The sequence below is a fragment of the Drosophila mauritiana genome, chromosome 3R (assembly GCF_004382145.1).
Source record: "Drosophila mauritiana strain mau12 chromosome 3R, ASM438214v1, whole genome shotgun sequence".
NCBI lineage: Eukaryota > Metazoa > Arthropoda > Insecta > Diptera > Drosophilidae > Drosophila > Drosophila mauritiana.
Window position 1 is genome coordinate 7,791,366 of NC_046670.1, and position 16,439 is coordinate 7,807,804.

A 16,439-nucleotide genomic window follows, 5' to 3' on the forward strand; every position below is an offset into this window, starting at 1 on the left:
CCATCACTATTTGCCGTACATTTTAAATGCTTTTCCTAGTCGGCCTGGACGGATAAATGGGGAGATTAGAGAGGTATTAACACCCATCAGAAAGTCAATTGCTTGTAAAATTCCATCTCAAGGATATTCCTCCACCTTTAGCATGGCAGGGGCAGCAGTATTCCATGGAAATTTTTGCAAGTGACACTTATTTATCATTAGTCCCCTGCCTTGTTTATCATCAGTGAGCAGGCAAGGAGCCGAGACAGCACGAAACAAACAAATTGAACAAGGACTTATCCTTAATGTGGAGTGATTTGTCAGCTCAAATGGAAGATGTCCTTAAGGGGATTTCGATGGCGGCTGAAATTTAATTTCATACTTTGTTAAAAGCTCAAATCATTTGTAATCAGAGATAAGAGAGGCGAGGTGATTCGGTAATAAATGCGAGGGCGTACGATTTAATCCCATAAAAAGGCACGCTGGAAATTTCGTACAATTACGTATATTTATTCGGAGAGTATTTGTGTCAAATTGTTTGCTTTGCATCCTTAAAAGCTAATTATTGAAAAATCACACAGGAAATGATTTTCTTACATCATGCTTTACATCTGATCCAAGTAGTTTAAAGAAATTATTAACAAAAAGACGCTTTGCTACTAAATTAGCTATTTTAGGTGCCAAAACTTACAAATTAATATCACTATAAATGCTTAAAGGGTGAAAGGTTTAGTGATGGTGAAGAATTAAGCTAGAACTCTGTGTGAAAACTATTCGCCGTGTCGATCATCTTGGATTGCAGAAATATCTCGGCATGGTCAGTCATCTGTACATGAGGATTAGATATAATATTATATTTTTATAAAAATACTATTAAAACTGAAAGATTGCATTTCATTACCTCTTTGAGGGTCAGCAGCTCATCCTTGTTCTCGTCGCACAGGCTGAACAAGGTGGCCGCCTCCTGGAGGGCATAACGCGGAGTCTTGGGGTTCACATAGTTCAGTAGCTCACCCCGATCGGCCTTGCAGTCGTGGTTCTTATCGATGATCCGCTTGAACTCCTCGCGTCGCTCCACCAAAGTCTTCGATATCAGAGATTTCCGCATCAGATCGTCGTCATCGTCCACATTCAGATCGGAGAACTCCTCCAGGGTTAGCTGATCGTCTCCATCCTGATCGAATTGGCGCAGCAGATCATCGACCAGCTCCAAGAGATTGGATACACTGGACTCGGGATGGCGGAAACTCAGGTATTCATCGATGGTCAGTGTAAACAGATCGGTTCGAGCTGCCTCCGACCACCGGGCCTTGTCCCTCATCATGTCCTCCCTGGCCCTGCGGTTCAGCGCCGTGTGGCGAATCTCGTCGTGCTCATCGATGTCTGCCTCCGTCATGCCGTGCTCCCTAAGGAAGAACCGGTGGTACTCGTCCCAGGTGATCAAACCATCCGCAGGACCAATATCCACGCGGCGGAACTCGCGGGCATTGTTCATAATCGCCTCATCAATGTGCTCCACAATCCGGCGATTTATGTACTGCCCCAGTTCCTGGATTGACAGAATGCCATCTCGACTGCGATCGGCACTGAAATGAATTGATAATAATATAATTTAGTATATGTTTTTCTAAATTGAGTAACAACTGACTAATTTACAGCATAACTGAGTTACGCAGGCCTAATCAAATGTACATTATACATTAAGAGCAATCTGCTGGCCCCCTAAGATATTTCTCAAGAATTCCCTGTTGCCCACTTGTCTCGTCCTCAATGTTGGAGCACACCTTCCTCCAATCCCCAGACATCTACCTCTGCCTAACCGCACAGATGTGGTCCCACCAAATGCTGCATATGACAGCTGTCTAATGATTTCTCAGGTCCGCAGGCTGCGATTGCACTGGGAGAAATAGGTAAGACTAATTATGGTAATTGGTGAATATATTGTATATTTATGTATTTTTCCAGAAGTTAACATAAAATGTTCATAAACAAGAAGTTAGTTACCTAAAAATCTATAAATTTTCTAATATTTACAATTTTTTTACGTTGTTATTCGAAATTTTTCTTTAAGTATACACAACCCCCAAAATGAAGTGCGAATGCCCAAAACAGGTGTCAGATATTAAAGCTTCTTATTGGGACTTGGTAGGGGGGTAAGGGCAGCTGGGGATGTTGGAGTGACAGGAAGAGAGCAGCTAACCACTGGAATAATCAGCGGATGGCGGAGGAGTGGTAAGCATTGTTTGCGCCTGGAACTGTGTTTGCTTGTACGTATACGTTATATATAATACATGTGTATGTATGTATGTGGGGACACAGCGGAAACGGAAGTGGCAGCAGCAGAAGAGGAAGAGGAAGCAGCCACCGCACACTGGTTTCATTAGCATATAGTTGATAAATAAATAAAGTTGCAACTAAAACGGTTTCAAGTTGCCTCTTCCTTTTTGACGGTCCGCCCACCTAATTCTTCTTCTCGGTCACGTTTTACTCCTCCAGCCCTCCAGTTTGGCTGAAATGTATATGGAGAAACGTTTGCGGTCGCCTGCAGAGTCTTTTTCAAGTGGGATCAGGAAGATGAGGCGAGGGATGCGCTCCTAAGTCAGCGAAAATAAAAACAAAGTTTTCCGGCTTTGCGTTTCTTCCTTTGGCGTCTTGTACGTGCAAGAAATTGACTCGCAAAAAATGCGAATGGGAACAACCTTAGCATTCGTACATTCCTCTGCAATTGAGGCTTTGAGAACGGACCGAAAAAGGGGAAAGTACACGGTTCAAAAGCCCGCTTGCAGTGGCAGGGGATTTGTTACAAAGCGCAAAGTGCATTTTGCATAAGCCTGCGGTTCCACTGAAGTTGGCCAATTGCTTCTGCCACAGCCGTGATTCCAGCAGCTCGTTTTCAGGGGGATCCTGACAGCAGGATGCCTGGCATAAAACTATTATTTGATTGCATGTACACCAGTCTGTGGAGAACTTGTGTTCGCATTTATCCGTTCAACTCTTTTTACTGCCGCATCCTTCTCACTCTAAGTTGCTGTCTTGCTTTGAAGTCTGATGGCAGAAGTTAAAACCAACTGCTGAAAATTTAATGGGATTACTTCAAACTTGATTTCGACTGTTTCATCTAGGCCTTTTGCCTTTAACTGCAAGTTTCAATGTCTTTGGGCTTATGGTAAAGACACTTTGTTGGCTTAAATTCAATATCTATAAACTTAAATTGCTTCCAACTGTTTGGTCCGACTTAGAGAAAAGTTAACTTAACTTAAATTGTAGCTTAATAGCTTCGTGTCACTGCATGTTCGTAGATACGGACAGACGAACGGAAAGGCAAACGGACATGGCTAGATCGACTCGGTTACATACTATTCAAGAAGTCTATAAACAAATAGATTAATCCCCATATTATTACTTAATCGCTTTCTAAGTAAAAGTCTTAAACGTTATATTTTTCAATCGCTTTTCCGAGTCAAACTTACATTATAAATCTGTGAAGCTTGCCCAGTTTATTAAATTAAATATTATTAAAAAGTTTCAACCGTTTCAACCTCATTAGAGAAACTAAAATAAGTATTTTTAACAAGTCAGTTCGAGTCCTAAGGTGTTAACTTTTACAGAAAAAAAAACGAAAGCACATAAATCACATTACCGCACTACACACTCGCCAAGCGCACTAACAACAATAGGAAAACTTGAGTGAAAAAAGTTTTCCGCGTGCAGCGTGCAAACTTTGGGCCAAAGTTTATTGCATACTTCGGTGCGTTCGCGTCCGCGCAGGAAGAGCGAAAGGGATGAGGACGGCGTAAAGGGAAGTGTGCAATTTTAGCACAACGCCCAATCAATGAGGGGGCGGGCGCTGCGTTAGCCGGGGGCGTGGCAGGCTGCGGGAGCCGCAGGCAGGCCTAATTGGATGCAAAAGTCAGCCTGGACACAGGGGCACGAGCACCGAGGACAGAGGACACTGGATACCAGGACATACCAGGACATTAGCCCGCCTCACTGGCCGGTTCGGTCATGCATGGGCAATGAGATTGGAACTGCAAAACTGCCAACTGTCGATGGCATGCGGCTGCCCACAGGGGACAGAATCGGACCGAGGATCGACGAGGAGCCCGGCGATAGCACAACGGTTTACAATTAAAATTTATAACAATGTCCCTTTCAACGACCAGATGAGGCGACAGTTGCAGATAAAATTTAATTGCTCCTAAAAATGAACCGGACACCCAGGAAAGAACGGCGCAACTCACGCCCACTGTCACCGCATTATTAAAATGGAATTTACATGCGGTCCAAGTTCGAGGGTTTGGGGTCGGCTCTTTCGCCAAATGATGGCTATTAATTTCAGGCAGCAACGCAATTATCACAACATTTTCTGGTCAGTTTAATTGCAGTTTAATGCGAAGGCGACATGTGGAAATCCCCACATAACTCACTTCGCCCCCGAGGGACCTTAAAGATCCGAATATTTGCCGCGCCACAAAAGCCATTTAGTGTCCTCGCTCCTGTTTCTCTTTAATTGCTCTCTGCCGAAATTTGAACTCGAAACTCGATTGATTTAAGCTCGATTGTCCGAGAATTGTTCGTAATTCAATATATATCTGCATCTATTTTGGCCTGGCTTAAATAAATTGCAAATATGCGGCGCAACAAATGCTATGCAAATAATGTTAATTTCGTCTGAGCAGAAAATCGAATAAATTCCGGACTCCCTCGGGTGTCGATGGTTTTAAATGTTATCCTTCGTCAAATATTAATAAATGCTGTGCAAATATGTGCGGCCATATAAGCACGCAGTCGCCATTTGTCTATAAACAAATACGGACACGGCTGAAACCGAATTTCGGGCCAACAGGCAAAGTGGAGAGATTTTGGACCAACTGCCGCACGAAGTTTGAAAAACTCCGGAGTCGTGGAACCTCCAAATTCGTATTTGCTTTAAGCTCTCCCCCGTTTACGTTTACTGATGGACACCAGTGCACAGCCACTGCTCTCCTGATGGACAGCTTTCTGGTGGCTGCCTTCAGGGGTTTTAACTGTTTATCGTATCAGCCGAAGGTCGTTAGAAACTGAAAGGTGGGCGGAGGGGGCAGTGCCCATGGCCTTGGGCCAAACAGAAAATGCAATGAGGTGAAAGCAGCACAGTTCTTAGGAGCCATCCAAATAGCCAAATAGGTTTCTATAGCCTTAAAAACGCTTTAATGAGAAAGGATAACACCATGAAACAAACTTTAAGTATGATTCCATATGAATATTGAATATAAATATGTTAATTGTTGCTGCTTTATACTAATAGTATAGGTAAATCGGTTCATTTGGTTTTAATTAACCCATAAGAACACAGAATATCCTAACTTTACCAAACTGTCAATCGAAGCCCACAAATTCTATCATTCACTTTGCCCCAGACTTAATTGAACTTACATAAACTCTCATTAGCAGCAAAAGGATGCAGGATAGCTCAGCTGGAATTTGCCGTCCCAAAGAGTTAAATGGTTCGAGGTCACAGTCGGACATCCTTAAATTCGGAAATCGCAACAGCAGGGGGCAATTTCTGCTTTATTATTTATTGAATTGAAATGAGTTTTGCCAAAAGACGTTTTAAGTTTACCAACCGCAACTTTGACTGCCTTCTCTGGCCAAAGGAGGCCAAAAGTTTTGGCAACCAAGAAGTCGAATAAATATGAATCTGCAGTGACAGTTTGATTTCCCTCTGTTATTCGGCCCCCAAAATGTATTTTCTCTCAAATTCTTTTCAACACCTCAAGTTTTATTTTCGTATTTCTCCATTGCTGTTGGATTTTGGTTGGAAAATTCCTGGCATACTGACTGCTTGATTACCCCCGAAAAACCCCAGAGCATCAAATTGCAATTTCGCTCAGGACCATGACTGGAAACTTTTCAGTTTCCGTCTGACCACCTCTCGCACCCAAAACACTGGCAGCCATCAAGTAATCTATTACGAGCTCTAGTGAGGCCAAGTAATTGGCCAATTGCCTAATCGCTTGTGCAGGAGCCGAGAACGTTTTATATACCATGTTTAAGTAATTAGGCGAATAGTGCAAGTCAGCCGGATAGAAATCAGGAGGCCTTCCGGCAAACCAATTACAAGATGGCAAAAGCCTGGCATGGGAAGGGGTTATTAAATATGGGGATTATTAAATACACAGCATAGGCTGCTGATAAAGCATTGACCGTGTCTCTCTTGGGACTCATTTAATTCAATACCTGGCAAGTAAACTTTTCAATCAACGTTTATTATCTTCGCTTTGCGGCAAGCTTGTAACTCGATTACTCTGATTGCTCGGAACGAATCAAAACCATGACCGTGAACAAATCTCAGTCCGTGTCCTTATTGATCGAATCTGACCCAGCCAACCTTGCCAGCGACGGAGCATCCATCAATACCAACTGCTGTTGCTATTGCCCCACTAATTTTTACAATTTGTCGTACACCCAGTTATGGAGGAGGACACTGAATGGGGAGGTAAGGGTTTTGGTGGCTTTGGGAGGAGTCAGAGTGTTGGGGCGATAAAAGCCGCAGGCAACATCGTCGTGCGCAACAATAAAGGAGCCACCGAACTAGTGCCAAATTATCAACCGAACAAACCGAACAAACCGAACAAACCGAGGCCCAGAATTCAACCAAGGCCATAACTCAGGGGCGAATGGGGGAAAACTTACCGTTTGAAAGCTTTTGCCAGTATTTGCTTCTCATTCACATTGCTGGCCGCTAAAATAACTGTTTCTGGCTGGTTAGGGGATTTGCTGGCATTTTGCACTTTTTGCGGCTGGGAATGGGGTTGACGCTGGCTACTCTCGTTCCCCGAATCCAAATTGTTTGCCACAGGCTGGAGCCTCATGCTTTGCTCGTGTTTTTGTTGCTGCTGCTCCAGTTCCTGCAGCGTATTCGGCCAACGTTGGGCGCCATTATGCCCCACGTTGGGCGCCAATTTTGTGTCTGCCTGCGTGCTACTGCTGCTACTGCTGCTGCTACTGCTGGTTCCCTGCTCCTTGAGCTGCTGCTGCAACTTCTGGCTGGTGCTGTGCAGGATCAGGCCAATGAAGAACATATAAAACAAAATTGCGCACAATGTCGAGCAGCGCAGCCAGCGGAAGCTTTTGCTCAGCTTGTTAACGAAAGTCATTTTGTTGCCGCCGCCTTCGTCGTCCCTTTCGCTATCGCTATCGCTGTTGTTGGCGCCGCCACCGCTGGACAATAGATGGCAGTGGAGTGGCTGATGGCGATGATGGGTATGGGTATGGGTATGGGGCTGGGGCTGGCGACAGGGAGGCTGTGGTGGCGTTGATGGGACCAGCTCTAGGTTCTGGTACACCGACTCCTCCTCCTCGGTCCACTCGGCTTCCGGCTCTTGCTCCAACTTGGACCGCAGCTTTCAGGACTCGTTGCGTGTAATTTGCAGTAATTTCTGCTCCTCCTCAGATCCTCCTCAGCTCCTCCTCTTTTCCCCCCTATTCTTTCGGTGCCTTTTGAAGCTCGTTGCTTCTCCTGTTGCTGGTGGTCCTGACGTTGTTGTAATTGTACATTAATTGACTTTTATGTTGCAACCAGCGACAGGCAGGCGAAATGTTACGGATCCTGCTCCTGCAATTTGTATCACCGTGGCCACGCCCAGCTGCCGCCCCCTTTTTATATATATAAATGTAGCTGGCGTGGGGCGTCGGTGTAACAACTTCTAATACCAATTTGATGTGTTATTGCCTTTCGCACGACTCCCATTTCCTTCATTCCGGGTCTCCATCTCGTCTGCATTTTAGACCAATTTTACATGATTGTTAGGAGCGCCATTTCCATTATGTGCGCTGATAATGCTGATGGCGATGGCAATGGCGATGGTTCTGTGGAGCACAAGTAAAAAAGAGGAAATGGATTTTGCATGAGTAAAGTTAGGGAAATCGTTTCTCATTGCGAATTCGGGTCAGTGGGCAACCAAATTTAGTGTCGCAAAGTCAGAGGGTTTCGATTGAAATGGCATTTCAAATGTAAGTCAATTTAAAAGAGTGCACTTCAGTCAAGTCAACAACTAGCACAATTTTTAAGAGCGTAATGGGTTCCCTTGCCAAAGAATACAAATAAACCTTACCCAGACTGAAAAAAAATAAATTTTAAAATATTTCCAAGAGCAAATCACATAGTCTTTTTTGACACACTTTATCACTTTCAGCTTTAGGCGAATAATTTTGCTCTTTTTCGAGCGCCCACTTTAGTCAAGAATTTATGTTCTCCAGCTGAGTGCATTCCCCCTTTCGCCGCCCATTTCACCCATAAAGTTATTAATTAGCCATTGAAAAATCTTTTCACTTCAATGGGCTCTCAAGGGGGCAAATCAAAGAAGCCAGGAAGAGGAAATGCCGCCATTGAGCAACCAACGAGCGAATTAGAAAGTCCCATAAATTTCCCTTCGTTCTCATTATTGCAGAAGAGGAGGGATTCGGATTCAGAAGTGGCACGGACTTAGGGCTTAGCCATAAAATAAAGCCAACCTAATGACGTACATAATGGATGGTACTAAAACAGAAGTCGTAAATGAGATCAGATGAGATGACTTTCAGATGAGACAAGTTCAGGCCAGACAAGAGACCACGAGATAAGTTGTTAATTTTAATAGGACCAACATAAAATCTACCATGTTGGCCATCGTTAATGTGGCAACATAACCAGAAATTTGAATGAATAGAGGCAGTAATCTGAACTCGGATTTAATGAACTCAGCTGAAGGCAGAATAAAGTTAACATTGTTTCTATTTATATTTATGAAAGTACCAAACGAACTGTAATCCATTCAAATTGAAATTGCTTGTCAACATTTGCCACACCGATTTCCCGCAGTAAGAGCAATTTAATCAGATATTTACCCCTGTATATACTTTATACTGGTGCCATTTTCCATTCACCATATTCACAACAGTCACCGCACTCCGCACTCATATTCAATTCGATTTGACTTACTGACTCAATTTGCGTTTCCTGGATATGCAGCACATGTGCTCATGGGTCTCTGAACATTTGTGTGAATTTTATGATCTCACATGCTGTTGGAGTTGCTTTTTTTTGGCCCTGGTTTGTTGGTCTGTTTGTTGCCACACTTTTTAACGCTATTGTCTCGCGTCGTTTAATTTTGCTTTCGTTTCGATGGCTGCGCTTGTCTTTATACCACTCTTGCTCTTCTCTTTTATTGGCCAACACAAAAACCAGTTGAGCGTCTTTTTAAACCCATTATGCACATGGAAAAATTATAGCTTAGATCTGATTCAATAGCAATTGGTTGCAAAGTGAATGAAATCACTAGTATTTTGATTTATTATATGAAAGTGTCAAAAAGTATGCTATGGAATCATTTGCTCTGATTTTCATTGCATACTTTTATGCACCATTATAAGTTATTTTCAATTTGTACATATAACTAACCATGTTTTGTTTTGTGTGTAGATACACTGGCTAACACACTCAGAGACCCAAATGTTACATTCATGGCCTGGCTACTTTGGCGCTGTGTTGACCAGCTACATTTGGCCATTGCGATTCGTTGTTGCCACTTTTACTGTTCGTTTGGCATTTCCATTTCTTTATTCTTGCTCTCTGTTTTTTATTAACTGCTTCTCGTTCGCATTCGCTTTTGTTTCTCCCTTTCAGCTGCAGCCTTGTTTTATGTCTCTGTGAACTTTTGTTGGTTATTAGCTTGTCCGCACTCCCAAACAGATGGCATAGGAGGAAAATAAAAGAGTGGAACAAAAAAAAGGGGGGGTTGATGGGGGAAAAAAGTTGGTAATAAATTTTTAATGAAATTTCTGTGCAACCTTAATGAAAATCGACCAGAGCAAGAGCGAGGCAGCTAGCTGCGCTGGCAGAGACAAATGGAGGAGCACTCGGCTAGGAAGATTTTTTAATCAAATTTACGTTCATATCGGGAAATCAAATCCAATTAGCAACTTTATAAGAACTTTTCACTTGCCTGCCCATTTTGCATTTGCAACAAAGTGGATTCGCTCCAGTTTCTGCTCATTAAAAGTGTCCCTCGCAATGAGATTGTTATAAGGATTCATGTTGAACGCCCCTTAATCCCCCACAGGCACCCCCATTCCCCGCGCCCCAAAGTTAGTGTCAATTTCAATAAAAATCGATGATGTAGCAAAAAGTGCTGGGCAAAAAAAGCGGAGGATAAAACGAGAAATGCGAGTTAAAAAAATGCGTTAAACTTTATTGCAAAACTATTGCCAGACAAGTGGCACAAAATGTTGCGGGGGGAAGTGAAGAGGAGGGTATGGGGGCATATCTGCCCGGGAATTCAGCGATAAGCTCTGGATGGCTGCACAAGTTTAAAGATTTGATTTGGCGAAAGCTGCGCCGTCGACATGGGAAGAACTAAGGGGAATTCCCCGATCCCCACCATCATCCATTCCCATTTCTCCTCCCCCGACCATTACAAATCGATGATAACGATGACGATGATGAAATGTTTGCCCAGCCATTGATGGATCTATAGCGCTGGAAGGGCGCGCTGGGCCAGGATGGTTGATTGGCCAGTCGGGATGGGATAACAGTTTGATGGGAATGTTTGTTTGCGCCAAGAGAAATGCAGTTCGCAGCAGCACAAAGATAACTTAAATACTCCGGCTTCAAGAATGTTTGAGCGATGGAGGCTAATCTGGGATGGAAAATGCCGAGATATTGACGGGTTAGATAGTGCATTCTGTGAAAAGGGCAGCTCCCTAAGGAGCTTAAGTTGAATGGGTAAGGTTGCTTAAATTGATCGAAAGTCATGTTCCATTTAAGGCTTTGTTTAGGTGAAGTTAAAGAGGAAGTTAAATTTAAAAAGGTAAATCATTAATTTGTATCTTAAAAGAGTTAAAAAGAGTTATTATTTAACTTTGAGCTGTACGGTCACGAAACTAAACTAATACATCCATTTTATGCTAGAATATATTATGTTAAATAAAACAAAAATGAATGAAATCCCTTTAATTGCCGAAACCATGACCAATTTATAGTTAAACAGGGGAAAAACTGCCTAAATATTATTGCAAATTTAATAACCAAATTTAATTTTACAGCCTCCGGCTTCTTGAAATTCGGCAAATCCACAAACGAAACAGACATCCTCCACTGAGCAGACGCACAATTAGATATTTATGAATTTCACTCTCCATGTCACCTTTAATTCAAAGCTTCCAGCCAACTATTGCTAATCAATTGCATTAGTATTGAATAACTCGTTCGTATAAAACTATCTGTCCATTTAGCCCCTGTCTATCTCTATTCCTAATTGAACATCAACAAAATCTCGAAAAACCCAGGCAAAACACCGAGGGGCAATAAAGCTGAAACCATGACAACGACAAGGAGAACACTACAAAATTGCCAAATTCCATAAAATATGCATAGGAAAATTCAATTCAATTCAAATTTTTTTTGCCCATAACAATTTTCGAGACTCTGACATTTCAATTAAAACTCGAAACGATTTGACGACCACTGATGTCTATGGTAATAATGTTGATGTTGAAAAGGATTATCGTTGGCCAAAGCCCCAAAGGAATTAGGGCTATCTGATGGCTGATAGATTTAATTTAACTTTTTAATGAACTCGAGTTGAAGCCCCACGAAGCAATTAAGGCCATCATTTATTCCAATTAGCAAAAGACTTTTTCCTGTGCTAAATTCTCTTCCTCCGTTTTAACAGGTTTGTGTTCTTTTCTACTTGATATTCATATTTTTCTATTATTCTTTAAGTGATTCCACCCCGTTTTTGTGGCCATAATCTACTCTTCTTTTGGCCAAAGTCAAAGCTGGCCGACTTGCTAATGTGTGTGTGTGTCGGCTGGCAGTTGATGTATGCGAAAACTGCACTCAATCAGTGCCAAGCAAACAACGTGCAACCAACAACCAAAGAAATGAAAGGCTGGGGGAGAGGAGAGGCAGGAAACTGGCAAATAAGTTGATTTGTTTGTTGTTTGTAGAGAATGAAAATGCCGAAAAAGCGCACTGCCAATGCAAATACCCAGTGGAGAGGTGAAAAGATGGGTACAACAATTGTGAAGCTCGATTTGTTTGTACCCTTTAAATTAAAGCATAAAAAAGTATTTCAATTTTCAATATTCCAACCATTTTTAGGGAAAATGATTATAAAATAAAATAAAAATAAAAGAACTTAGAACTAAGAACAATATTTTCTCAAATATTGTTTAAAATTGGATGTACCATCCATTAAATTGCATGTCCACCCTTATTTAATTTATCTATTATAAATGAATCACTGGTTTTATTTGGCATAACATTTTCAAAAGTGTATTTTTAGCATCCGTTTTTTAACCCTGGCGCACTACACAATAATAACGACTTAAACAAAGCGTGTTTGTCCGGCGGGGCACATCGCGTATACGCAGCGTTGTCCCTGCAATGCAGAGCAATTTTCAGTGACAACGCAGCAGGTGGCATCATCACCATCACCATCAGCACGGCAATTCCGCCGGACAGAAGGGCACGGGAAGCTGGCGAATGAGCAACGGCTGACCCGGCAAAGTGCACAACAAAACATGGGATGGATGCACTTGAATGCAAAATCCTCGACCTGGGGACAAACAAATGAGTGCAGACGAGCAAACAGGCACACAAGCACACACACTGGAAGGCAGTTGGAATTCCGGGGCCGGGACATTCCCGGATGTCAATCTCCTGTACACGTCCACACCCAGTCAGCCAGATGAGATGCAAGGTGGAGAACGCAACGAAAGTTCCCAGACCATCCGCCGACCCGAAAGAAGTTCATCTCGCATTTTTGCACAATTTACACAGTGAATTCCCTTAACCGACGAGGCATTCATATGCAAATAAGCTGTTATTAGGTGTTCCCTGGATGGTGAAACGCAAATGGAACCGAACCAACTCTGGGGCCAATGCGGCATGGAAATTGGAGTCTGGGTTGCATATTGATTGCTGTTTGGATTATTGAAATGATTGCCCCTTTCATTCCCTTGCTCTGCATCTTCATCATAGTTCTCTTCCTTTTGCTTATCCCTTTTTTTTGGGATTTGGTAATAGAGCTGTTGGACTTTTTCCAATTACAGACATCTTGGGTAACATGGAGTAACTAGGGATTCTTTACATGCAATACAATACAATTTTAATTAACCTAGTTCTTTTTTGGCAAGCGAAATCTGTTGACATTGATGGATGGCTTAAGTTCCAAAAACCCCCAAATACATAGCTTAGAAGATAGGTTTCCACCAGCCCAGCCAAATCAATCAAATTGGACACATTGTGTGGAATGGGTAACGAAAACAGATTGCCTTAGTTCACAGATAATTAGTGCAAAGTGGATTAACGATGCTAATCCCAGCTAACTCTTAGGTGTCTGACCCATTCTACTACAATCAAATGAAATTACCACAAGAGCGTATTTATTATTTCATTTTTCGGCCGGTTCCCTTTTTGCGCGGCGCTTAACTAAGTTTAATTGCATTTTGATTAGCCCTGGCCTGAATTTGTAAATACATGAAAAACACATTTTTCCACATACAGGTCTAATTTGGTACAACACTGCGTATGCGTAATATGAGTTCTGTACCTTTGCCCTTTCATTCTATGTGCCCTTTATCTAAGCCAGATGGTATTGATTGGTACCAAATACGTTTCTAATTATAATGTGTGTTTCGGGGGGTGGAGGGTCGGGGTTCAAATTGCTGACTGGGTGTGTTGGGGTTACAATGCCCGAAATGGTTACAATGGGCACTAAAACGCGATTACCTCAACCGGTTGCATTTTAGCACTGTCCAAAAGAAGTTTTCAAAAAAAAGTCGGAAAGAGATGGATAGACAGTGTGGATGGTAAAAGGTAGAGATAGAGATATAACCGGCTAGTTAGAGAGTGAAAGAGACGGAGCACCATTGTCGTTTTGCCAGTTTTTGTTTACGGGTGAATAAAAAGTGAAAGTGCACTTCAAGCCAACTTCGCACACAGCCAAACAAACTGCTTATGCATATAGACATACAAAATGCCACATGTCAACATGTATGTATGTACATGTGAGTTGGCTTGTAATTTTAACTTCAACTGTAGCTATGAGCCGACATTTAAACGTAACAGACACTTGAGTCGAGCTAGAAATGTCAGGCCTGGCAAGCGATGGGTGGCGCGGGCGGCGAGGGGGTGTGGTGGCATCTAGCTGGGGGATTCCCCCCACAAATGAACATACAAGAAGCAAGTGCATGTGTGTAACTATGTGAGTGTTTGCGCCGTCGTTGGTGTTGGGGCAACAATAAACCGTAGGGAAGTGCAACAAATGCATGAATAAACAACAACTCAATTTGAATAAAGCAACAGCAGCGCAGTCGACGTCGGCAGAGGGGGTTGCTAGACGAGCGGCGGGGGGGGTGGTGGCTGCTGCTTGTTGCAAGGTGTGAAATGTAAACTAAAACTAAGCTTTAAAGTCACTAAGCTCTTGCATGCAACTTTAAATCCAGCTGCAGACGCCACTTTAAATAACTAAATCGATTTGAAGCAAACTACTAGTTTCACACAAAGTGCACAAAAATTGAATAAAAAGTAATTATAGATTTTCTATTATAAATCTAATTATATTTTATCAATTTCATACTAAGTATGCTTGGCAGAAATCCTCTTTGAAAACATTACCCATTTTATTGAATTTGCAGGCTGGAGCAAACTGCTTTAAGCCTAATTAAATATTCCCAGTAAATTGCTTTTAATAATTGATTACCTTTTAGGATAAACAGGGTAATTAAAAGAAGCTCAATAAATTAAGTATTTATTAGTGTTTCTTCAGCACAAAAGGTGTAGCTGAGAACACTTTGTTGAAAGGCAAGCATAGGAAATTCTTTAAAAGTTTTAAGCATTAAAGTTAAATAAAATTTGATCAGCGAAAGCTGAAGCCAAGAAATTTTTCGGTAATCAATAAACTATTTAGCTTTGGTTATTTACCATTTGTTATATATATAAACTGTGCATGTTTTAACAGCAAAAGGAAAACAATAAACCATGGTTTTGCCAACTTTTTTGAGTCAAACTCCGTTTATGTAAACTGAAAACGGATTTTGGCTCCGCTGCAAAAACTGGTTGGCAGCGTTCCGTTCGCCTTGCGTTTATTGCATACAACAATTGATTTTCTTTCGAGGACGGAGAGCGGAAAAGCGGAACGGCGAAAATGCAAATGAAAATGGCAGAGTGCTCAGTGCCGGAGCGGGATTAATGTCAGCGAGGGGGCAATACATGTAGTTTCAAACAAACTTCAAATTGGCGAACACAAAAGCAGCCCTCAGACACACACACGCTTTACATAGTGAGACGCCAAGTGGGTGGAGTGGGTGGAGTGGGTGGGTGGCGCTGGGCGGTGCCACCTGCTGGCTGGGCGAGTGCAACAAAAATGACAAACGTGCTTTTGATAGACTTGTTGACGACAAGCTCCTGGCACTTGGCAGCTGTCAGCAGCAACCCAGAAACGGGCTGACGTCCTCACACACGCAGGCACTGGCCAAAAAAAGCGGCAACTAGGAGGCTATAATATTTAGAAATTCAATTTTGCATAAAATGGTAAAATTTACTTTTACTTAAATGTGGTAACAGCGTTTAATGTTAATATTTGGCAAGGAAACGTAAAGTTTCATTCATTGATTGATTAATTTATGATTAATTGATGAATTTAAGGTGTAACTAATATTTCAAAAGAATATTATTTAAAACACTTTATGGTTTCTTGTTTCTAATAACTTTCAAATGGCCACAAAGACACATTAGACAGTAAATATTTTAAAAGAGTTAGTTTAGCATAAATGTTTCTCGCTGTGCAGCCACGGCTATTTTTGATCTCCGGTCTTTGTTGTTAGCATATGAGTGCGGTTGTGAGAAAGGTGAGCCAGTTGCGAATTTGGCAAGCAGGTTTATGGGCGAACCCCTTAATAAATAATACCAAAAATCAATAGGTTGACTCCTTGCGATGGCCGTTTTTACGACCGCGGTCATACCATTCAATGTTGCACGTGTGTGCGCTTAAATGTACTTTGTGGTCCAATCTTGGTAATTGCAATTACAAACGACTTTGGTCCGCCGCGCCCATGGTAATCAATTTTGTTGTGTTAACCGCGGGCGCAGCCCATGGTTACTGCAGCAACAGCAAGGAATTAAATCACAAAAAACTATTGCACTCACTTTTGCTTTCGCTTTTGTTTTTGTCTTGTTGCAATTTTCTTCGGCCAGCCTTTTTGTTTTGATTCGCTTTTTTTTGTGGACTTGGTTTACGCGCGCGGGAAAGAACGAGATGACGACGTAAGTTTCGTAAACTTGTTTTTGTTATGGCCCAAATCGCGGATGACGCAAGTCTGGCCCACCGAACACGTCCGATACGCAGCAGCAACAGCAACGCACTGGCTTTGTTTTGGCCAACTCGCCAAGCGGATCCGGATCCGAACGAAGTGGCCATAGCCGAAGTTGTCAA

The 16,439-nt window shown here is 42.2% G+C and overlaps 1 protein-coding gene across 1 annotated transcript; it reads right to left on the bottom strand.

Annotated features, from left to right (window-relative positions):
- Positions 1-481: 481 nt before the first annotated feature.
- LOC117143052 (45 kDa calcium-binding protein) lies at positions 482-16,378 on the bottom strand. Its single transcript, XM_033307501.1, has 4 exons — positions 16,154-16,378; positions 6,655-7,830; positions 881-1,565; positions 482-805 (listed from the first exon to the last, which is right to left on the bottom strand). Exons 2-4 carry the CDS (start codon positions 7,116-7,118, stop codon positions 731-733), a joined length of 1,224 nt encoding a protein of 407 aa, XP_033163392.1. The 5' UTR covers positions 7,119-7,830; positions 16,154-16,378; the 3' UTR covers positions 482-730.
- Between the last annotated feature and the right edge of the window lie 61 nt (positions 16,379-16,439).

Coding starts and splice junctions, on each gene's coding strand:
- LOC117143052 (XM_033307501.1), bottom strand. CDS start 7,118: ATGACTTTCGTTAACAAGCTGAGCAAAAGCTTCCGCTGGCTGCGCTGC. Junction 1,566..6,654: donor CTGGCAAAAGCTTTCAAACG/GTAAGTTTTCCC, acceptor AATTCATTTCAG/TGCCGATCGCAGTCGAGATG. Junction 806..880: donor AGCTGCTGACCCTCAAAGAG/GTAATGAAATGC, acceptor CCTCATGTACAG/ATGACTGACCATGCCGAGAT.